At 36.4% G+C, this 24,634-nt stretch overlaps 1 protein-coding gene across 1 annotated transcript; it reads right to left on the bottom strand.

Moving 5' to 3' along the window:
* Nucleotides 1-14,226: 14,226 nt before the first annotated feature.
* On the bottom strand, nt 14,227-18,579 carry LOC109218582 (GDSL esterase/lipase At5g45960-like). The gene is made up of 4 exons (XM_019382961.1): nt 18,231-18,579; nt 17,551-17,681; nt 16,668-16,901; nt 14,227-14,610 (listed from the first exon to the last, which is right to left on the bottom strand). Exons 1-4 carry the CDS (start codon nt 18,529-18,531, stop codon nt 14,311-14,313), a joined length of 966 nt encoding a protein of 321 aa, XP_019238506.1. The 5' UTR covers nt 18,532-18,579; the 3' UTR covers nt 14,227-14,310.
* Between the last annotated feature and the right edge of the window lie 6,055 nt (nt 18,580-24,634).

The following is a 24,634-nucleotide window of genomic DNA, read 5'->3' on the forward strand; positions in this document are numbered from 1 at the left end:
ATATATACATAATTTTTCCTAAAAAAACACATGATTTATAATATACCACAAACTTATATTATATATTTTTCACGAAATATATGTATTTTATTTCATTGGAATATACAGATATATAATTTTGCTAGGATTAAGTTGAATAAAAAGGTCCATGTATAAAAAGGAAAAAATTTGTTATGGAATGGATCAATGATATATATTTAAATATAAAGACGTATATAAACGACATATGCATATATACATGAGTTTCCTAAAAATATATGATTTGTAATGTATATATACCACAAACATACATTATAATTTTTACATAAAATATATGTATTTTATTTCATCAGAATATAAAGATGTATAATTTGCTACATTGCATTATATAAAAAGGTCCATGTATGAAAAGAAAAAAATCTGTTACGGAATGGCTTGGTTTCTAACGAAATTATAAAACATGTTATGGAATGGAGAAATAATAGGGAAAGATATTAAATACTAGGACTGCCTTTTTAAACAACTTGATTCTTGCTGATTTGAATTGAATTAAATCTGCTATATGTATAAATATTTTACTACCATATTTATTAATCATTAATTAATGCTAATTTTTTGTAATATATTTTTAATAGTGTGCTATAAATGAAAGTAGTTCGGAGGGATTATTTGTGCAAAATGAATTGAAAACTGATTTGGGCCATCATTTTTTCCTTAGAATCAGAGTGGGCCAAAGATATACGGCTCGTTTCCCCATACCCGATCCAGACTCCCTCAAACCTTGAACACAAAACGACATAATTACATGGCCAAACTATGTCGTTTTTGCGTTGATTTAAAATAGGTCTCACAGACCCCCAATTTTCAAGTCCTCTCTCTCAAATTGAAGGCCTGCAGTAGTCGGAATTCGGTCCGCCATCTCTCTCGTCAAAAATCCCGAACCCAACCTCCGTATCCCCTTTTCAATTTGGTTAACCTAGGCTCGTCTGACTTTGAAACTAGCACTAGCGGATAGGTCTCTTTGAGATCTATCGACTAGTGTCAGTTTTGGGTCATTTCACGACCACCGGAGTTTAGTCAAACCTTCGTTGACTAGCCAGGAGTCACCGGAACTCTTCCCGTCTTTGTACGTTCGGCTCTCAGTAGCTACCGTAGCATGTATCACTGGCTAAATCGTAAATATTTTAATCCAGTGGTCATGTAACGATAATCACTGCTGGCCAGGATACCCTTTGCTGGTTAGTTTGAACATTGACAGGTGACTCTCAATTCTTTTCCTCTTTAATCTCTTTCTCTTTCTCCAATTTGTTCTCGCATGTCACTGCTAGCTTTTCCAATTGTTTGTTCAAATTGAGGTTTCTGTATATGTTCAATCTCTATCCTACTGTAATTACTTGATTAGTCGACACTTTTACATGTTTAATATGTTTCAGTGTTTGAATATGATTGCATGCTTAAGTTGAGACTGTCAATTATTCGTTTTGTTTAGTTAATCGAGTGAAGAATCAAAGAAGCAAGTCAGCGTTTAGTTTAGTTAAATGTGTTTTTCCCACTGTTGCCATTAGATTTTAGTTTAAAGCATTTGGTTGACTTTAGTTTTAGGGTTCTGGTTAAGGTTTCGGGATTCATTGTGGGGGCCTTTTAGCAGTAGTTTGTTATAGACTTTTGAGTAGTCAATTGGGCTTGACCAGGGGGCGCAGAGTTAATTCTAGCTTGATCAAGTCCCTCATGGGGTGATTCTTGAACTAGAATGGATAAGCCTGAATGAGGGAGGGGTAAAAAGGGAAAGAAAAAAAGGAAATTTCTGTGACGATCCGACCCGTCGTCTCATGAGAATCGCTCCGTTTCCCCCATTTCCTGCTTCGTTATGCTTCATTATCAGTGTCTTGTGTGAACGTGTTGAATTGGGTTGATTTTGGAAGGAAATGAGACACTTAGTCTCTTTAGGGAAGACTTGTTTTGGAAAAGTCAACCGGATATTGACCTATGAGTTAGAGAGCTCGGAAGTGGATTCCGACGATTCGGTTAGCTTCGGGGGATGATTTGTGACTTAGGAGTGTGATCGGAAGTGATTTTGGAGGTCTGGTGTAGAATTAGGCTTGAATTGGCGAAGTTAGTATTTTGGCGAATTCCGGTTGATAGGTGAGATTTTGATCCGAAGATCGGAATAGAATTTCGAGAGTTGCTCTAGCTTCGCTAGGTGATTTGGGATGTGTGTGCAAAATTTCCGGTTATTCGGAGGTGATTTGGTTGGGTTTTTGATCAAATGCGTGTTTCGAAAGTTTTAGAACAACTTAGGCTTGAATCCGATGTAAATTTGGTATTTTGATGTTAGTTTTGGTGTTTTGAGAGTGCAACTAAGTTTGAATGATCATATGTGACGTGTTAGTATGTTCGTATGCGGTCCCGAGGAGCTCGGGTGAGTTTCGGATATGTTTGGGCTGCGTTGTGCTCGTTTTTCTTATGCTTCGACGTCGTTTCTTCAAGCATAAATGATATCATATTGAACAAATGAGCTCCGATTACTGTTTTGAATGAAGCATTAGATCCGTATCGTAATTACGGACCCGTAGCAAAAAGAATCGTCGAATTTGGACATCGTATGAGGATTTTATGGCCATTTTACCAAGGTTGCCCAGATTTTCAGGTTAATGACGAAATTGCCCCTGCGGCGTATTAAAAACCTGCACTATTTGCAAATCTTAAAACCTATATGTCTCCTTCATTATAAGGTCAAATTGAGTGATTCAAAAGCCTAAATTCATTAGAATTTCTCAAGGAATCCATTGGGAGCAGTAAAACGTGTGAACAGTATACCGATAATGAGCAGGTCGAGTTTTCTTCCAATTTTTGAACGGGAAGAAGCTTCTGAGGCAATTTTTAAGAGAGAAAATCAGTGGGTATCACATAGGTAAGTGATTTGATTATTAAAACTCGTTTATGGGTGATTATAGACCATAATCCCAGCCTTTAATTCATGAAAAACAGTAGAAAAATAGGATTTTGGGGCCTGAGATTATGAGACCTTTAGGGGTCGATTTGAGGGGTCAAACAGACTCCAATTTTGGTGTTCTTTATATGTACGGAGTCGGGAGAAGATGAAGAACACTTTTTTGTAAAACTTTCTGAGTTTCGAGAAGTGGGCCCGGGGCTCGGGTTTTGTCAATTTCGGGATTATTGATGTTTTTCGATTATTTTCGATTGGGTATTGATCCTATAGCATAATGTGACGTATTCGTTGTGGTTCTGGTCAGATTCGACGCGCGAGGAGGTCGATTTGAGAGGCAAGGGGATAACGAGCTAGGATTTTGGCCGGCTTGAGGTTAGTAATAGATGTAAATGCTGTGTTGAGGGTTTGAAACCCCGAATTTGCACATTGTAGTGCTATGTTGAGGTGACTTGCACGCCGGATAACGGCGCGTGGGGTAGAGCACCGTCGGGGATCGTGACTTGGTCCGTCCCGCTTAATAAATTACTACCTAATTGATTGAAGCTTAGTGAGATCCTTATAAAAATGGATTAATTGTCATAATTTGGCCTCGTGCTAACTGATTGAATCCTTCAGGGATTGTTTTTACTGGTTTCTTACCATATTTTCAGACAATTGAACTCAGTCCTAGTATTTAGTACTCAGCCACTTTTTCTCAAAACTTGAAACTTAAATAATATTTCTAATGAAGTTTGGGCTGAATATTTCTATATTATTGTGCCCGAGGGGCTTATATGATTATGGACTGAGTATGGGATCGGGCAGCAGTATTATATTGATATTGATATGAGGCTTAGGGCCTAATGGATGCCACGAGATGGCTTGATATTGCGCTTGGGCCGTAAGGGGCCCCTCCCAGAGTCTGCACACCCCAGTGAGCGCCGTCGACGATAAATAAATAGAGCGGGTTGCACGCCGCAGCGGGTACTAGAGAGTACCGTACTATTTGTTGCATTTCTTAATTGATTGTCATTCATTTACTTATCTGTTGCAGCATCATTGTTTTCATTGGTTTATTGAGTTGATATTATCTGGATTAAACTGCTGTAATTATAGCTTACATTGTGCCTATCCAGGATTTCTTACTCTCAACCCTTATTTATGTTTATTACTCTCTGGGTTGGAAGTACTCACATTACTCCCTGCACCTTGTGTGCAGATCTATGTGCACCCACTGAGGCTGAGTGAGGATTTCTCTGCCGAGCATCATATTTGGGAGCATCAAGGCAGCTGCATGACGTCCGCAGTCCTGATCTTCCCATCTAACCTATTTGCTTTATTTCCGCATTTCTTTAGAGCAATATGTAGTAGGTTGACACCCGTGTATTAGAGGTTCAGACTTGTGACACCGGATTCTTCGGGCCGTGTAGTAGTATTTCTACTTGGGTTTTCCGCATGTTTTAATTATATTTCAGAGTTTCAGTATTATGACTTAGTAATTATTTGTGTTAATTGAATCATGAACTGTATAAAAAGGGTCAAGGTTGTTGAATTGGTCGGGCTTGCCTAGCAGTGTGTTGGGCGCCATCACGACCGGGGTTGGGGTCGTGACAACTTCATAGAAAGAGGGGCGGTATAGGTTGATTGGTAAAGGACTTAGGACTCTCTTAGGAACTAATTGGATTAGAGGTATAAGCTATGTTTCACGGGCTCTCCTAAATGTTGCTGCACCCGTATCGGATTTTCAAAAAATACACTACTTTTGAGGATCCGACATGCACCCGGTAACATTTTCAAAGAGTTCGAGCAACACAGGGTACAAGGGAAATAGGAAGAGGGAGAAGTTGCCAGGAAGTAGCTTAAATCATTTTCATTGGTCGCAAACATAGAGAACAGAAAGTGTAAGGGAACCCTATAAATGATCTCTATAAAAAAGAGACTGAGCTTGCTCATGTTCTCATGCTTCACACAAACCCTGGCTAGGAAGCTTGAAAGCCATGCCATACCATATGGATTTAGAAAGTCCGATCAGAAAACGCCCCGGCACCCAGCTCAGCTGGAGAGGCTAGGCCTAGTCTGATATGAGAAGTGCTAATTCGGTTCGGATAGAACTCTTTCTCACAAAAAAAGGGCAGACCTTAGAGAAAAAGAATACCATTCTGGTGAAGTTAAAAGGAAGTTTTCTTAAGTAAATTTGAGAGAAGAACACTTTCGAAGAAATTCCTGAGAGCTTTGAAAGAAAACTGGCCTGCATTTTTAGAGCTATTCCTGCATGGTTTCTTACTGATATTTCTGAGAAATACTGTTGGTTTCTGGGTTTTCTTAAGGCTGACAACTGCTGCGTCTGTGGAATCTTAGTTGCTGAGCTCCATCCTCTAATTTTCAGACATTTAGCCAATCATAGTTGTTTCTCTGCATATAGGTATTTCCTAAAACACCCATGTAAAGTTTTGTTTAAATAATAAATGAAGTTGAAGTATGTATGCGTGATCTTGTCTATTTTCACATGATCTTTTTAGTTTTGAATGATTAATGTTACGCGGCACCTTCCTGAGATTCCTTGGAAGGGCAATGTAAGGCTAAGCAACTAATGTCAGTGCAGTTACTGTCCGCCGACTGAGGTCCCCTCCATACGCTAGATTAGATTGTCAGTGCCGTACGGGAAAACCAATGTCAAGAGCAATTGAGAGAACAGAAATGAGAATTGAGAATGAAAGAAAGCTTGATTGCATTAATGAAAGCTATTACAGAAAAGCAACGCGGTGTCGAGGGAGAGAGACACCAGTACAGAAAATTGATTGCTTGCTAGAAAGTTTGATTGCTTGATCCCCCCTAATAATGCTTAAAAAAAATAATCCAAAACTACAAGACTAGACTTGAATACGCTAGAGAAACATAATGGAAGTACATGAAATAAAACTACGCTATATTTACAATGAAAATGACTTAGTTTTCTATAAGGCAGCAACAGGCCCGTTGTCAGCAGCATTGTCTTTGGCATCACGGTCTCCGCGCGCGGCGCTGTTGGCATCTGCCTGCGGCTTGGCGCTGGCGAGGGATATCGGTGGGGCGACAGAGGCACCTGCGCGCTTGTCACTTGGCGCGGCCAAGACCACGGGGCCGTCCGTGGCGCTAAGCATTGGGAGGCTTGCTAGGACGCCACGGGGCGCGCCCAAGGGGTCATGGGGCATGGCTGGAAAGCCGCCTATGACATTAAGCATGATTAAGTTAAAGATCTGTGTTATTAGTTTCATTATATGCATTTCCTTCCATCTGTCCAATATGGCTGTGTTCATAGGTTTATTTCTTCACATGAGCAGATGAATTGGATTCTGAATTTTTTTAGTTTCATGCTTGAGTTAGAAGTGAAAGCTGGGTATGCTGTAAAACTGATTGTACCGGCGAGGCTAGGCTGATTATAGATGTTAAGTGGTTGTATTCTTTCTGCAAATTCGATATTATGTGCTAGAAATATGGTTGGGATATCAAGTTATGTAAATCAGGTCATTCATGTAATTGGTGATATGTCTTGATTGTGCGAATTTACACTGGATATGGCTACGTTAGTAAAGTATTAATTTTGGTCATTATCTACAAGACTTGATTTGTTCAAGTAAAGTTCGGCTATAGCTGAAAGGAATTCGAGGTTCCAAGTAGAGTAACTGGGCCTAGCTTGTGGCCCATCCAACAGTTGTGACTTCAGGTCCGCAATCTCAACTTGAAATGGGCCCTGAAACATTACAGGGTGTAGGCATTGGTAGACCCAGGATTTTATTCAAACGTGTTTATTTAAACCCAGAATTTTATTCAAGCGGCTCATTTAGACTCAGTAACATTTGGTGATGATAGTCAATAATAGGAATTACGGTGTAAAGGAAAGTGAATTTTGAATATTGTTTTTTTTTCTTTTACCATACAGCTTCTAAAAAAATGACATTTAAAGTCGTGTTCTATTTCTAATTAAAAGAAAAGACAGACGAAATTATAACCGTGTGTGTGTGTGTGTGTGTGCAAAGATAATTTAATTTAACAACAACCTAACAATTATGAAACACCAAAAATATAAATAAAATAAGAATTAAAATTAATAGACAATTTACTTGAACAATAAATAAGCACACAATTTAATAAAACAATAAACAAATTAAAAAAGAACTAATTGCAAAAAAGAAGAGAAAAACACAACTTTATAAGTACTAAGTACTATAATAGACTAAATACACAAATTTCACGCAAATATTAATTTTAAAATCTAAGTATTATTTACAAACAGTAAATCATATGACTAAATACTTCTAACAATTAAAAACAACAACTATATGCTAATTGGCAAATAATAAAATTTAAAAGGAAAAATAATCTAATAATTTAAACATATTAATACTAATATCGAACCCACGCCCTCTACCATAAAATGATCCCGCTAAACCATCATACCAAGCTGGCAAAACTTAGTTATCATGGTTAAAAGTTGGATAAAATTGTTTTATCTTGCAAAAAATAATTCTTAATATGATCAACCTTATCTTTATCCACAAAAACTTTCATAACTCTCGGGCTTACAATAACCTCAAAGCATTTAGGAAATGAACAATAATAAGCGCCGTTAGTTGCTACGCAATTCAAATTAATAATCATAGATATGGGTACGCTCGCGTTCACGCCCCGAACTATGGCCTGGGCGTAACACGGCACTCGGTGCCTGACTGCATGCGACCGAGCGAACCAACTGTATGGCTGGATCAACATGTGGTATAACTATGAGCTAGAGGTAAGTGTAAATCATGATAGTCTGCTAAAAAGTCTGACTGAAATATCATAGATGCGGAAAAATACTGAAAGGTCTGCAAGTATAAACAAGTAGCCGACAAGGCTAACACATGAAAGCCTGCTAATATCTGACTGACTGGGTTATAGTCTACGAAGCCTCTAAAGAATACTGAAAAACGCCAACTGTTTACCGGGACAAGGTCCCCGGTATACCTTATTAACTGAAATACTATAATGACTAAAACAAAAGAGAGATAAGGCCCCGAAAGACTGGGGCTCACCAATAGCTGATACGAGATGTTAGCAAGCTGAATCGTCGACCTGTAAATCGTTACCTGCATCGCGAGATACAGGCCCCGGGCAAAAGGGGCGTCAGTACATTTGAATTGTACTGGTATGTAAAATAGTTGAACAAAAGAACTGTAAATACTGAAACTGAAACTGAACTGCTAGCTGATAAACTAATAACTGAACAAGGAAGTAAGGATGTGAATACTCCCTCTTCTGAATGATGAACAACCTGTTTAACTGAATATTAAACTGCGGCCTCAGGCCAATATATATGTGCACAACTGAGGCCTCGGGCCCAAGTATACGTATACATAACTGCGGCCTCAGGCCCAAAAATGCATAAAGCATAAACTGCGGCCTCAGGCCCAAATATAGGTGTTCAACATTCAAGAATATAAAATCAGGAACTGAGAATCATATTAAAATACATGATACTGAAATAATGAGCCATACTGGGTTACATGATACTGGAATAGTGAATAGGATTAGACTGAGATGAGTATTCATAACAAGTTGATTTGTCATAACTGAAACTCATAGAATATCGAATGATTATGAGACTATGCCATCTAGAGAATAAAAGTCCTACTACTGATCAGGGAACTAAGCCATAGTTCCTTTCTGAGGAGACTGGTAATGATCATAATGAATGGGACGTAGGGAGAATCATAGACATTCCCAAACGTAAAGAGTTAGCCTTACATACCTTAACTTCCTGCTCTTGAGCGTAATACAACGTTTGTCAATCCTTTCAACTTCAATCTATAGCAATACAAGTCAAAGGGATTCCACATTAGCTATAATGCTCATGTTTTGGTCACTTAAGCATTTTGTCAAACACTTGGTAAAAATAAAGCTTCATAGTCCTTATTAATGGTGTCTCTACACCCAACAACCCATTCTCTTGTTCCTAGATAAATTCTAAGGTCTCAAATGATTACACCAACATTATTCTTCATCACCCATAAGGCAAACAACACTCTTAACCAATAATCAACACTCAACACTCAACACCCCAACCCTATAATCGTTCATGCTTTTCTATCAACCCCAACAACTCATGTCTCATGAACTAGGATTTATAATCATTAAACCAATGCTAGAATCATTTAGAGGGTGAAGACATTACTTTTTCGAAGTTCAAACCCTTGATTTTCGAGTTCTAGGCTTCCTTCTCTCAACAATGATGTCCCAATCGAATATCTAATGATATGGAGGGTTTACCCATGTTAATAAGATAAAAAGTGAAATTAACTTAGAATCACCATTAGAACTTACCTTGGGTGGTGGAAGGACCCTTAAGGAGTTAGGTTTTTGAGAGTTCCCCTTTCTAGAGCAAGTTTTTATATTTTGGGGCTGTGGGGGATGAAATATAGCTTTAAACGACCCCCCACGCGCGAGTTCGCGCACCTGGAGGCTTGTTCGCGCCAGAGTTCACGCTCAACGGCAGTAACACTGCCTCCCACGCGCGAGTTCGCGCACCTGAAGGCTTGTTCGCGCGAGTGTTCGCGCATACGCGTACTGTTCCGAAAAACGCACATAACCTTTTGCACAGAGATCCGTTCGGGCTCCATAATATATCGTTGGAAAGCTATTTCAAAGGCTTTCATGCTTTGTGTTTTCCCCAATTCCTTACACATTTTCACTAAAACTTGATGGAAGACAGACCTTCTGCAACTTAGTCGATTTTTGTCAAATCTTATGCACCTCTCTTTCCATTTTGATTTTTGAAACAACTATTTTACCCACAATCATCCCGTTGGGACTTCACATGTTCAAAATATAACCTTACCACTCATTTACCACATTCACACCTAAGCCGAATTTACGGGGTGTTACATTATCTCCCCCTTGGGATCATTCGTCCTCGAATGATAGTCCTGGTTGCAACTATGACTATCTATGGACATTAAACGGGTGTGATGATGATATGCGAATATTGAAATATCATGAATACATGTGTATCCAACTGAATGAGCACGTGATCACTAAATACTAAGCTGAGTAAATACTGAAGAACATGGAGATTATAATATAAGAACTGAATGGAAAGGTCAATTACCTTCCACATTTTCCTTTTGCCCTTCAAAGAGATGGGGATATGTGGACTTCATGTCCTCCTCGGCTTCCCATGTAGCCTCTTCAATCTTTTGATTCCTCCAAAGCACTTTTACTGAAGCAATTTCCTTAGTTCTGAGCTTGCGAATTTGACGATCAAGAATAGCTATTGGAATTTCTTCATAAGATAGGCTGTCTTTAACCCCTATAACCTCTGTAGGAACCACAAGTGACGGGTCTCCCACGAATTTCTTCAACATGGACACATGGAACACTGGGTGTACAGCAGCTAGTTCTTGTGGCAATTCCAACTCATATGCCACCTGTCCGATCCTTCGCAGGATTCTATATGGACCAATATAGCGGGGACTAAGTTTCCCCTTCTTCCCAAATCTCATAACGCCTTTCATGGGCGATACTTTCAAAAACACCCAATCATCAACTTGGAACTCTAAGTCCCTACGCCGCACGTCCGAATAGGACTTTTTGGCGACTTTGAGCCGTCTTCAAATGCCTTTGTATTAAGTTGACTTTCTCCACAGCCTGATAGACCAAATCGGGTCCTAACAACTCCGTTTCTCCGACTTCGAACCAACCAATTGGTGATCTGCACCTTCGCCCATACAAAGCTTCGTACGGTGCCATCTTGATACTGGAGTGATAGCTGTTATTGTAAGCAAACTCAATGAGAGGTAGATGATCGTCCCAACTACCTTTAAAATCAATAACACACGCCCTCAACATATCCTCCAGAGTCTGAATGGTGCGTTCCGCCTGTCCATCTGTCTGAGGGTGAAAAGCGGTGCTGAGGTTCACCCTTGTGCCCAATCCCTTCTGAAAGGATTTCCAAAAGTTTGCTGTGAACTGCGCACCACGATCTGAGATAATGGACAAGGGAGTCCCATGCAATCGGACAATTTCTTTGATATACAACTTGGCATAATCCTCGGCCGAATCTGTAGCCTTTACTGGCAAGAAGTGAGCTGACTTGGTAAGTCGATCTACAATCACCCAAATCGAATCATGCTTCCGGAACGAGCGAGGTAGACCGGTTATGAAGTCCATGTTTATCATCTCCCATTTCCAAATGGGAATTTCTATATTCTGAGTTAAACCGCCAGGCCTCTGGTGTTCGACTTTCACCTGCTGGCAATTTGGACACTTAGCCACGAAATCTGCTATATTCTTTTTCATATCGTTCCACCAATAAACCTCCTTAAGATCGTGATACATCTTTGTGGAACCGGGGTGAATAGAATACCTAGAATTGTGGGCTTCTGACATAATCCTCTCTCTGAGCCCATCTACGTTTGGAACACATAGTCTGCCTCTGTATCTCAAGGTACCATCATCTCCCCCTTGTTCAAAAGCCATAGTCTTGTGTTTGTGAATTCCCTCCTTCAGCTGCAATAAGTAGGGATCACTGAACTGTTTTTCCTTCACTTCAGCTACTAAGGAGGATTCAGCCCTGTTCTGGAGAACAACGCCACCATCTTCGGAGTCCAAAAGTCGAACTCCTAGACTTGCTAAGCGGTGGACTTCCTTCACCATAGCTTGCTTGTCTGCCTCAACATGAGCTAAGCTGCCCATAGAACGCCGACTGAGAGCATCGGCTACAACATTTGCTTTTCCTGGATGATAGAGGATATCAACATCATAATCTTTAAGTAATTCGAGCCACCTTCTCTGACGTAGATTTAATTCTCTTTGCGTGAAGATGTACTGGAGGCTCTTGTGATCTGTAAAAATGTCAACATGTTCCCCTTTCAAATAATGGCGCCAGATCTTAAGCGCAAACACCACAGCTGCTAATTCAAGATCATGAGTCGGATAATTCTTCTCATGAGCCTTGAGTTGTCTCGACGCGTAGGCTATGAATTTACCGTGCTGCATTAATACACACCCAAGACCAACCCCTGAAGCATCACAATAAACCACGAACCCCTCGGTTCCTTCCGGTAGTGTCAGGACTGGAGCTGAAGTCAACCTCTTCTTTAGCTCCTCAAAACTTTTCTCGCACGCGTCCGACCATTGAAACTTGACTTTCTTCTAAGTTAATCTAGTTAAAGGGTACGAGATAGAAGAAAATCCCTCTACAAAACGCCTGTAATAGCCTGCTAGACCCAAGAAACTTCTTATATCGGATACTGAGGTGGGTCTAGGCCAATTCTTCACTGCCTCTATTTTCTGAGAGTCCACCTTCACGCCTTCCCCTGAGATGACATGGCCCAAAAACGCTATTGGTTTCAACCAGAATTCACACTTAGAAAATTTTGCATATAGTCTGTGATCCTGCAGTGTTTGCAACACAATTCTGAGATGTTCGACATGGCCAGTCTCGCTACGGGAATAAATCAACATGTCATCAATAAACACGATAACAAACAAATCAAGATAAGGCTTGAAGACCCTATTCATCAGGTCCATGAAAGCTGCTGGTGCATTCGTTAAACCAAATGACATTACCAAAAATTCGAAATGCCCATATCGAGTCCTAAAAGCTGTTTTTGGAATATCAACTTCCTTAACCTTCAACTGATGGTATCCCGATCTGAGGTCAATCTTGGAATAACACTGGGCACCCTGAAGTTGATCAAATAAATCATCTATTCTGGGAAGAGGGTACTTGTTCTTGATGGTGACTTTATTCAACTGACGATAGTCAATGCACATACACAAAGACCCATCCTTCTAACAACCTCCATAATACTCCTAAAGCCCATACTCCCTTCCTCAGTAGCAAAAGATGAGTTATAACATTGTACTAATATATTCAATAATAAAAATAATAAAATTGCATGAAATAAATATTGCTAATTAATAAGCCATAATAAAAATAAACATAATTAATCTAAAGTACTATATATAGAAATAAGTACATCTACTAAGTACTATTAATTACATGACTAAGCACTAAAGAAAAATATAAATTAAGTTATGTATTTTCATTATGAAATAATGCAAAACTAGTGATAGATATTCAACACTATTGTCATTTCTAGTATTGAATTGATTTATTTTGTTAGCATTAGATTTGAACTTTATTTGAGTTACTACATTTATAGGTTATAAAACTTATTGGACCATTCATGAATGTTATGTCCAAGCTTGAAATATTACATTAAAAGATAAATTAAATTGTGAAAAAGTTTAAGAAATTTTTATAAATTACATTACAATAAATATTTTATATATAAAATATTTATATAATGTCGGGTTGGTTTGGTGTCGGTTTGACTTTTTTTTAGTTAAAACCAAACCAAACCAATTATGGTCGGTTTTTTTTCCAATACCAAACCAAATCACATCAGGTTTTTTTTTCCGGATGTGACTCGAATTATCGATTTGGTGCAGTTTATCGATTTTCTTTATACACCCCTACTTATATGGGACCTAACTTCAATGAGGAGATCAAAAACTGTAAATATATTCCATAAAATTACTAAGGTGGACAAAAATAAATAAAGGAAACAAAAGGGAGAAGAATCAGAAATTATTATGTTCATCATAATCATCCAAACTTGGAAATACATGCTTCAGAACAATTTCTAATCACTTGTTAATTTTCTATTTTTCGAGTTCTTCACCATATGATTACTGTTTGATAACAAAATCAATGGTAGGACGAAAGGCTTGGAACAAATTGTAATAAGTAACNGAGGGAGGGGGAGGAAGAGTCTAACTTATAAAAGAATTTTTACACTATTAGGTCAAATTTTATGTATAATTGAAGACGGATTCTAGATTTGAATTTTATGTGTTCGGTTTAGAATTTTACTGAACTGAGGGTCTATCGAAAATAACTTTTCTACATCCACAAGGTAGGGCTAACTCTGCATACTTACCACCCTCCCCAAACCCCTTTTGTGGGACTACATAGGTTTTATTAATTATACTATATTTATTTAATGAATTCTTAAAGCATATACATGTCCCAAGCCAAAGCTACGTACGTAATGTCTACTGAGTTTAGATGAATCCGAAATTTATAGTGTATATCCACCCCACATGTAACTATTTACAATAAGTGGAATTAGTATCTTAATGATTAAGAACTACGACTGGTTAGTACGTATAAACAATATTTATGCTATAGTCAAACCTCTATATAACAAGATCCTTATATAACAACACTTCACTATAAAAGTCAAGTTTTTTTGGAATCAAATTTCATGTTGTATTATAATATATGTTCTCTATAACAACAATTCGATATAACATCCAAAAATATTCGAAACAAACGAGACTGTTATAGAGAAGTTTGACTATATCAGTATATCTAATTAGTTAGTAAATCCAAACTGGAAAACTTTTGGGCACTCACCATATTTAGCTGGATTTTGTATCATGTCGTTTAAAGGGTTGTAGATATCGGCGTAGAATAATTTTGTGTCATGAGTTTGCATAGTCTTTAGCAAATGTTGAAGAAGCAAATTGTACTCTCTTGCAACAGCAGAGTACGACTCAACACATTGGCGGGGTTGAAGTGCACTGCCGGAATTTATTGTGATGACCACCGGCAAACACCCGAATGGCGGAACTCCGACGACACCGATCACTCGAGCTCCCTCGTTCGTCAAACCCTAGAACAATTAACATCAAGTTTATTAAAACAAATTATATATATCAAATACGTTAAATTGAAACCGTTTGAATTCTATAATGAAAATACTGGATTCGATTAAACCAACGGTATAATACTGCATTCGCCACTAGTTGGACTAGTGACACTATATGTGGAATACAAATCAGTTTAAAAACTTAAGATCAAGCCACGTTTGACCTCAAACTTCTCTCCAAAAGCTTTCCATTTTGCTTCCTTGTTAAACTCGAACCCGCAATCTCAGAATTAGAAGTGGAGGATGCTTAGCACTTAAGCAACTCTCTCTTATCAACCCCTCAACATTAATAAAAAACGAAAGAAAAGTATAAATGCACTATCTATGGGTCAAGTGAAGTTACCATATGTTAATCTCCTCTCCCTATTACCCCGTTTGACCTTTAACTATTATCGGCTAGCAAGACTTGGAGCCCGTTTGGATTAGCTGATTGTAAATAGCTTATAAGCTTGAAGTACTGAAAAGTATTTTTAAGTGCTAAAACTGATATTTTAAATAAATATTTATGCGTTTGGATAGACGTGCTGAAACTAAATAATAAGCAGTTGATGTGTTTGGTAGAAAAGTGCTTATAAATTATTCTTTTATTAAAATGACTAGAATACCCTTAAAAACTTTATAAAAGATTATAAATTAAAAAGTTTTTTTTTTTTTGTGTAAAGAAAAGGACGGATAACGAATATGAAATGAAGAGAAAGTCAGGAAATTCATTTTGGAAAAAATATTTTGCAAATTAAAAAATATTATTAAGGATAAAATAGTAAAAACTTTGGTCAAACTAAAAGTGCTTATAAGCTGAAAAGCCATAAGTTGATGGTGACCAACTTATGACTTATGGCCGATTTTAACTTATAAGCACTTTGTGTGTTTACCAAATGCGTAGATAAATCAAAAAGTGCTTATAAGCCAGTTTGACCAGCTTATAAGCTTAGCCAAACACTCTCTCGGTCTAACATTAGATTTGTTTGAAAACAATCAAGGCGACCAGGGTAGACCAGTTTACTCCCTTCTGTCCACAACAAGTGACCAATTTGCCTTTTTATTTTGGTCCAAAATTAGTTTCCATTTATATAATCAAGAAAAAATTCAATTTATTTTTCCAAAATTACCCTTATGTACGTACCCCTAAAAAGTCTTTTACTCCTCACATTAACTATGCTGCAATATTTAATTAAGGGTAGTTTAGTCACACTAACTAATTTGTCTAGAATTTTATATTTTCTTAATAGGCGTGCCCAAGGCATATTGGTCACTTATTGTGGACCGAAGGAAATAGCGTTTAAGGAAAGTAGCTTTATTATAAGTTATTTATTTAATTTAAATAGTGCCAAATTTGAAGTCGATAGTGAACTCAATGATTGAAAGACAATTTATCGACTTATATTAATTTTCGTGATTAATAAAGAAAACTTTAATGTAATTGTAGATCCAATAATAAAACTCAAAGTTGTCCCTTCTCAAGTGTTTTAAAGGATGTTACCAGAAAAAAAGAAACAAAAAGGAAAAGCCTAGTGCTAAGGGTTGTGTCGATGTCTCCAATATAATTAATGAACCAACCAGAGTTGTGGTGGAGTGGTAAGTATTCTTTCATTCTTAACTAGATGTTTCGGGTTCGAGTCCCTGACTATGGAGTCGCCTTTGTTAGGGAGCGCTTTACTACAATGTGGGACTTTCCGGCGCGAATCCGAATTTAATTAATCGGGCCCAATTAATATGAGTATCGAACACTGAGTGCGAAACCAAAAAAAATAAAAATAAAAATAAAGTGGCAACACCTTACACCTAATACAATCCATCCCCACTTCATAAATCAACATTAATGTTTGGTCTCCAAATTATTATCTGTGCCAAAAAGACTGACTCAAAGCACAATATCCCAGTGAATATTTTTTTTGTATAATTTTAATAAAAAGAATTTTAAAAATGACTTGTGTTAATATAAAAATAATAATATATATTAAAAATATGAATTTCTAATTTAAAACAATCACATGGCTTTAATTTATGAGAAAAAGACATACCTGGACAAATTGTTGCACCAATTGCAACAAGAATTGCTGGTAGGCAGAGACTTTATAGTTTTTTCTTCGAAATGGGGTATTAAAATAGCTTACAACGAAGTCATTTGTCCCTGCACTTATAATAAATGCTGCTTTGCTTATTAGCAATTTTGTCTTTTCTTTCCCTATCGCATTTTCAAGTTTCCTTTTATATTCTTTGAAATATTCCAGCTGCTTTTCCAATGGTATTACACCCTGCAAATTATCAAACCACTAATCTTGTATACTTATAATTCTTAGAAGAGGCAATATTTTTTTTTTTTTGGGAAAAATAACACTGTATAGCCGTTCTCAAAATAATAGTAATATCTTTTTTTTTTGTATATTTTGTGTGCATGTGCGTGTGTGTGTCTAGATTTATATATACAAAAAATATATAAATTTTATACACTTTTACGAATGCCAGATATAAATAGTCAGCCACTGGCTAAAAGTAATCTCTGCCCTATTTTTTTATTATCCTAAGAAAGTAGCCATTATGAAGTATAACGTTCAAGTTCATGAAGGAGACGTGTATATTGTGTTGTTTTCACAAAGAGTTCAACTTTTGGCATAATGCGTCTGTTTTTTTCTTAAAAAGGTACTGTTCCTACTAAATTAGGTCTAGTGAAATTGGAAAATGTTACGAAATCCTTAATCTTCTTATTCTTTTGAAATATCCGCAATTATTAATCTGAACCTATATATACCTATTACAAATCTAACAAATTAGTGGCGGAGCTACTATTATACAAGGGGAGTCAATTAATATTCATTCGCCAGAAAATTACATTCTATAAATATATCAAATTTCTTTTATCTGTATATATACACAATTTTCAATAAGAGAGAGAGAAAGACGCACGCTAAGTTGAGCAGTGAGAGGGTCGAAGCCAGAGCTACCGGAGGCGAAACTAACTCCGGTCATGAGCTCCTCCAAGCTAAGACTTGGGTCCAAATAGGGTGGCACAAAATCTTTGATTCCCATGTACGAGACTGTTACAAAATAGACAGCAAAATATAAATAAAAAAAAAAAAAATTACATATTCACATGAAAGAGTAAGAAATTTTGACATTATTGGTATAATTTAACATGTTAAAATTTTCAAGTTGCTAATTCCACTTAAACAGACAATAGTGCAACAAATTTTTTATACTATTAGTTTAAGTTAACCTATTATAGTACGTATTTGTGTAGCTCATTAAAAGTATTGAATATTTTTATACGTCAATGCATATATTTATAGAACTTAAACTCTTCCCCACTAGCACTTATTATAGTAGTGATTAGTGACTGGTATTTACTTTTAAATGACCTGATAGTACACTATTAGTTTCGTAAAAGTCAAACTAAAGAAAGAGCTTATAAATTCTATGCACAGACAATACATATTTACAAACTTATATATATCACTAAACAGCGACTTAGTAAAAATGATAATTGCCCGGTTATCATATGTTAAACTATACTCATTAAATAAAAACCATTACACTATCTGCATATATAACATAAGGATTTAAGTTATATACACTGACAGTCTTACCAATGTAATCTGTGACGAGGCGGCCATTGGTGAACCTTCCGGTGGGAATGTGGTTCAGAAAATCCATTCCATAGGGTGAGAAATCGCACTTAGAAAGAGTGCTTATGTAGTTGTTGTTCCCTGAATCAACCGTAGAGTCTCCGAACACTAAAACAGCTGAAACTGAATTGTTGAATGGCCATTTTTGCAAATTTTTATTATCAGTCAATGTTCCAGCTTGAGCTATACTGTCTGAAATAATAATGAGAAGAATGGGCAAGAAGAGAATAACAGGCTGGAGAAAGTTGCAAACATAACTCATTGTGGCTAAATATTTGAAAAACAGTTGAGAAATTCATGAGCTTTGAGTCGTTTATATATGTATAATAGGAAAAAAATATGTTGTGTGTAGTAATAATATGGTAATAATAGCAGTGGACCTTATTGCAGTTGGCGACAGGAACAAATTTAGTGGCAGAAGTAGGATCGAGCTGTGCAATTTGCACTCCAACAGATTCGGGTCTAAGCCTACACTTACTTTAATTTAGGTAAAATGTCTCGCCTTACGCCAATGCCTTTTAAAACACTATTTACCAACGCTTTACGAACATTTCCAAAAGAATATGTAGGAACGCTTTACTTTGTAGTAGTTTGTATATAGGGGTGATCCCTTTTGGCAATAAAGAGCATATATTAGGGCACACTTATTCCAATTGCTCCTTCCATTTTCAGTTTGTGTGAACCTTTTTCGAGTAAGGGAGTCAAACTGATAAATTTTATATGTAAATCCGGACATAAAATTTATATTTTATAATAAAATCTACGTATTTAAAAATTACATATAAAATATTATAAGTCGCAATAATTAATAATTCTAAATAATTTAAAAGTAATTGCAAAAAAACATGGTAAAAAATATCTTGTTTGACTCCCCAAATAATTATATGGGTTCACATATATTGAAACAGAGGAAATATTGAGGCTTAATTTTTACAAGTATGATTAAAGGTCTAATATGTTGTAATTACGTGGTAAAATAAGGCAAGAGGAATTTGAGACTTATGAATTGACTTCAAATCATGAGAATAATTAAGGAAGAACATAGTTGGATCCGCAGCTGATTCAAGTAGGTTATAATGCGAATTAAGAGTACAATATTTGATCTTTGAGGGCTCATAATTATTGACGGAGACAGAATTTTCACTTTAGAAGTCTAATCTATCTATCTATATCTATCTATCTATCTATACTATATTAAAAGTACGAAGCTCCTTAGCGAAATATCGTTCGCCTTTTTTACCCTTTAAAAATTGATTTCATATTGGATAAAATTGTAATTTAAGTTACTTTTATAATATTTATGACTTTTAAATCAACCAAAATTTTACTATAATAATCATTCCTTATTTGAACTATGTATAAATTCCTAATATTTCAAATATCTTACCTTATACAAATTATTTTTCTATTTAAATAATATAACATAAAATTTTAATAAATGCATAGAAAATAAAGGATTACATCACGTATATTTATGACCTCCAATTCAATGGACATAGAGAAGTTAGAAAGCCTTATACTACATGTATGTTTCAAAACGGAGCATAATCGAAAAAGAAAATTAACACTTTATTCTAACAGATAATATGAAATTTAACATAAAATATCATTTTAGGTAGGTTTGGGCGAGAAATAAGTAAATACAAAAATAAATTTTAATGCGACAATTTAAACATCTTATCGAAAGATTATTGTTTCTTTATTGACATTTTTTTGAGAAGCAACCAAGCAACAAATTCAAAAAAGAAAAAGAAAATTGCATTTAGTCTTAGAGGAATAATTCATAATTATATAATGTAACTTACCATTGTGTGCTTCCAATAAGATGTTAGAAGTAATAAATTAAAAACAATTCAATACTTTAATTTCTTACAGAAAACATTAATGTATATAGTTATTTGTAAATTGTTATTACTAACACTAATTATTAAATAATAAATTTTATAGTCCACAAATACAAAAATATTGTTATCAAACGAAATAAAGTATAAAAATAAGATTTTGAGAGACAATTATAAAGAATTAAATAATGAAGATCTAACAAAAGTTAAAACATGAAGAATTTTTGGATGAAAGGTTCGCTCAAATTTATTTTCATGGTGCGATATTAGTGTTCGATCTCAACTTATGAACTACAATTAATGAATAGAGCTTTTCAGGAGTCAAGTGATTGTTAATGAATTTTTGATAATCTACATACAAAGCTAATTACACATAATTGATCAATAACTTTTGGACGAGCTTGCACGCTAGGCGTTGGGTGCATATCAAGCATAAGTTCGGGGCACTTGAGGCGGTAGCTTCACAAGATAAGAGTCCACACGTAATCCAAGAATATTTTACGAGTGTCTCACTCCGAGGCCAGTCTTAATTTTTCCTAACTCCTATTTGGCAAGTGAAAACAAAAATGATTTAGATTTATAACCGAATATTCATTGATTTTTTTTACCTTTTAAATTCTTTTTTATTTGAATTATGTTGGAAGTCTTGATATTTAGGATTTTAAGAGCAATCAAGAATTTATCTTATATAAATCATTATTTGAATAATATAATATGATCATAATTTTTTGGGCATAACATGACTATAATTCATTCGATGTTATCTTTAAACTCTTTTAATTAATTACTCAAATAATAGTTTTCCCTTTATTGATTATTTTGTATAATATTTTAAGACAATACTCAACTATCAAAACAAATAACAAAAAACTATATAATAGAGATAGAGAGAAAGAAGAAGGGAGAGAGGAAAAAAAATATAATCTGATAACTTCGGTCATTGGCGGAACACCCAAAAGGTGCAATAATTCATATTTTCTTATTTATTAAGCAAGCGACACATAATCAACATTCATCATTAATTTTTGGGAACTTATATTTTTAATGCAAACATATTATTTAATAATCTTTATATATTTTTAAAATTTTTTTTATACTCATACATGGATACACACGTAAAGCGCGTACCATAAGACTAATATCTATTATATATGTATATATATACGTAAATACTATGGAATTGGGACATGATAGGAAGTACAATATCATTCAAAATCATTCCACCTGTCCACCAGTTCATAAATTAATTTCTTCATTTAGGTAACTCCATATTAGGTCCCTAAATTTATTAAGGCATTAACTAGCCAAACACCATTATTTGATAATATAAGATTTGATTCGATAAGATATCATCCATCATTATCGTAAATTCTTATATATTTTTCAAGTTATTAAATTCACTTATCATATCTTGTACCTGTATAGTTTTCTTAGATGATTTAATAGTATAATTGTTTTGCTGTGTCACTATATAGAAATTAAAAAAATGACAGTTTGGTTCACAAGGTATTTTGTGTTCACGTAGGTTTTGGGAAGGGGTTGCACCCCAAGAAGTATGACGTAGATAACCTATCCTAATACAAATATTAATGATTAGTTTCACGACTCAAACCTGTAATCTATAGATGATACACAATAATTTTCAAAACTCCCTTCCAACTATAGAATAATGCAAAGAACAATTCACCAGCAAACAACAGTATCTTAGGACTTCAAGACCAATGGCAACCTCCTGTGACACTTCCACGTCTTACCCTATCTCCCCTCTCATTTTGGTCGGCCACGAAACACATATAATTTCCTTGCTATTCACAGCCTTTTAATGGGTCCCTCTGGAAAAAATCTTTACACAAATAGCCTATCAAATATATTATTAACTTTTTCTAATCGATATATATATATATATATATATATATGCTTTTAGTTTAAGTGATTAAGTAAGATGACTATTTATATTAATTCTTCAAAGAAAAAAAAACCTTAGATCATAAATTATTGCCAATATACAATTGTATTTTTAACTTTATTCTATTATTTCCCAAGTCTCGAGCTCNTATTAACGTTTTCTAATCGATATATATATATATATATATATGCTTTTAGTTTAAGTGATTAAGTAAGATGACTATTTAGATTAATTCTTCAGAAAAAAAAAAAACCTTGATCATAAATTATTTGCCAATATACAATTGTATTTTTAACTTTATTCATTATTTCCCAAGTCTCGAGCTCAAACCTCCAATTACATGGATATGCTCAAACATGAAACTGTGTACGGGTAAAATCGGGGGCAATATTTTCCCCGATTTCCCAGTGAGAGAATGAAGGGGAAGCACGGATCGACGAAATGATAATTGAGGCCGGGAAACCCTCATAACGAGACCCGAGAACAGTGAACGATGTATTGAAGAACGGACACGGTAAGTCAACATGCCCCGGACCAAGTATGGCTCTTGTACCTCGGGAGATACGATGGACGGTTTGTGATGACCCAAAGGGTCATATTTTATTTTAGAACCCGAATCCGGGTTCCTAAGCCTTAAAAACCTCATTTTCTTTCTCCTCGATTTGCGTGCGCAGCCCGGGCGCGTATCTGGAAAGCTTCTATGTGAAATTTAAGAAAAATATTGAATTTGGCCATTAAAATTGATTAAAGTTGACTTCGGTCAATATTTTTGGTAAACAGACCCAGACCCGTGATTTGACGGTCCCGTAGGGTCCGTAGTAAAATATGGGACTTGGGCGTATGCCCGGAATCGAATTTTGAGGTCCCTAGCCCGAGAAAAGAGTTTTTAAAGAAAATTGTGTTGGTGTTGCCCACAGGCTCAGGGCCATATACCGTTTATTGTGACGCCTTTCGTATTGGATTGGGTGCGGTGTTGATGCATAATGGCAAGGTTATTGCATATGCTTCGCGATAGTTGAAGATTCACGAGAAGAATTATCCAGTTCATGATTTGGAGCTAGCAGCCATTGTTCACGCGCTAAAGATATGGAGACATTATTTATATGGCGTGTCATGTGAGGTGTTCACGGATCACAAGAGTCTACAGTATTTGTTCAAGCCGAAGGAGCTAAATTTGAGGTAAAGGAGGTGGTTGGAGCTATTGAAAGACTATGATATCACCATCTTGTATCATCCGGGGAAGGCCAATGTGGTGGCCGATGCTTTGAGTAGGAAGTTAGCCAGTATGGGCAGCCTTGCGTATATTCCGGTCAGTGAAAGACCGATTGCTTTGGATGTTCAGGCGTTAGCCAATCAGTTCGTGAGGTTGGATGTTTCTGAGCCTAGCCGTGTTTTAGCTTGTACAGTCGCTCGGTCTTCATTATTTGAACGTATCAGGGATCAGCAGTATGATGATCCTCATTTGCTTGTCCTTAGGGACTCAGTGCGGCACGGTAGTGCCAAGCAGGTTACAGTTGGAGATGATGGAGTTTTGAGGATGCAGGGTCGAGTTTATGCGCCTAATGTGGATGGACTTCGTGAGATGATTCTAGAGGAGACCCATAGTTCCCGGTATTCTATTCACCCGGGCGCCGCTAAGATGTATCAAGATTTACGGCAGCATTATTGGTGGAGGAGGATAAAGAAGGATATTGTTGCATATGTAGCTTGATGTTTGAATTGTCAGCAGGTAAAGTACGAGCATCAGAGACCTGGTTGTTTGCTTCAGCAGATTGAGATTCCTGAGTGGAAGTGGGAGCGTATCACTATGGACTTCGTTATTGGACTCCCACGGACCAGAGGAAGTTCGATGCGGTATGGGTTATTATTGATAGTCTGACTAAGTCGGCGCATTTCATTCCTGTGGCAGTTTCCTATTCTTCGGAGCGGTTGGCGGAGATCTATATCCGGGAGATTGTTCGTCTTCATGGTGTGCCCGTGTCTATCATTTCTGACCGAGGTACGCAGTTTACCTCGCATTTCCGGAGGGCAGTTCAGCGTGAGCTGGGTACACGGGTCGAGTTGAGCACAACATTTCATCCTCAAACGGACGGACAATCCGAGCGTACTATTCAGATTTTGGAGGATATGCTTCGCGCCTGTTTTATTGACTTTGGACGTTCGTGGATCAGTTCTTGCCATTAGCAGAGTTTGCTTATAACAACAGCTATCAGTCGAGCATCCAGATGGCTCCTTAAGAGGCATTAAATGGTAGACGGTGTCGGTCACCAGTCGGGTGGTTTGAGCTGGGGGAGGCTTGGTTGTTGGGTACCGATTCGGTACAGGATGCCTTGGACAAGGTTAAGATCATTCAGGATAAGATCATTCATATTAACTGTTGCTCTCTTATTTGAAGTATCTAATTGTTTCTTGGTTTCGCTTTATTTCACTGTTGGCTTATATTGGGTTGTTGGTGCCTTATGGTGCACCTTGGTTGGTCTCGCTGATTAGTTTTCATGGGCGAAGTTTCATATTCGTGGCAACATTCCATTGTGTGGGTTGAAGTATGAGAGATATAGAAATTTAGTTAACTTGTGAAGTACCTTGTATTTAATCTTTCTGATTGGTGTTGATATACA

This window comes from Nicotiana attenuata, unplaced genomic scaffold (genome assembly GCF_001879085.1).
Source record: "Nicotiana attenuata strain UT unplaced genomic scaffold, NIATTr2, whole genome shotgun sequence".
NCBI lineage: Eukaryota > Viridiplantae > Streptophyta > Magnoliopsida > Solanales > Solanaceae > Nicotiana > Nicotiana attenuata.

Coding starts and splice junctions, on each gene's coding strand:
- LOC109218582 (XM_019382961.1), bottom strand. CDS start 18,531: ATGAGTTATGTTTGCAACTTTCTCCAGCCTGTTATTCTCTTCTTGCCC. Junction 16,902..17,550: donor CTCTCACTGCTCAACTTAGC/GTGCGTCTTTCT, acceptor GATAATTTGCAG/GGTGTAATACCATTGGAAAA. Junction 14,611..16,667: donor TGGTGCAACAATTTGTCCAG/GTATGTCTTTTT, acceptor TAATTGTTCTAG/GGTTTGACGAACGAGGGAGC.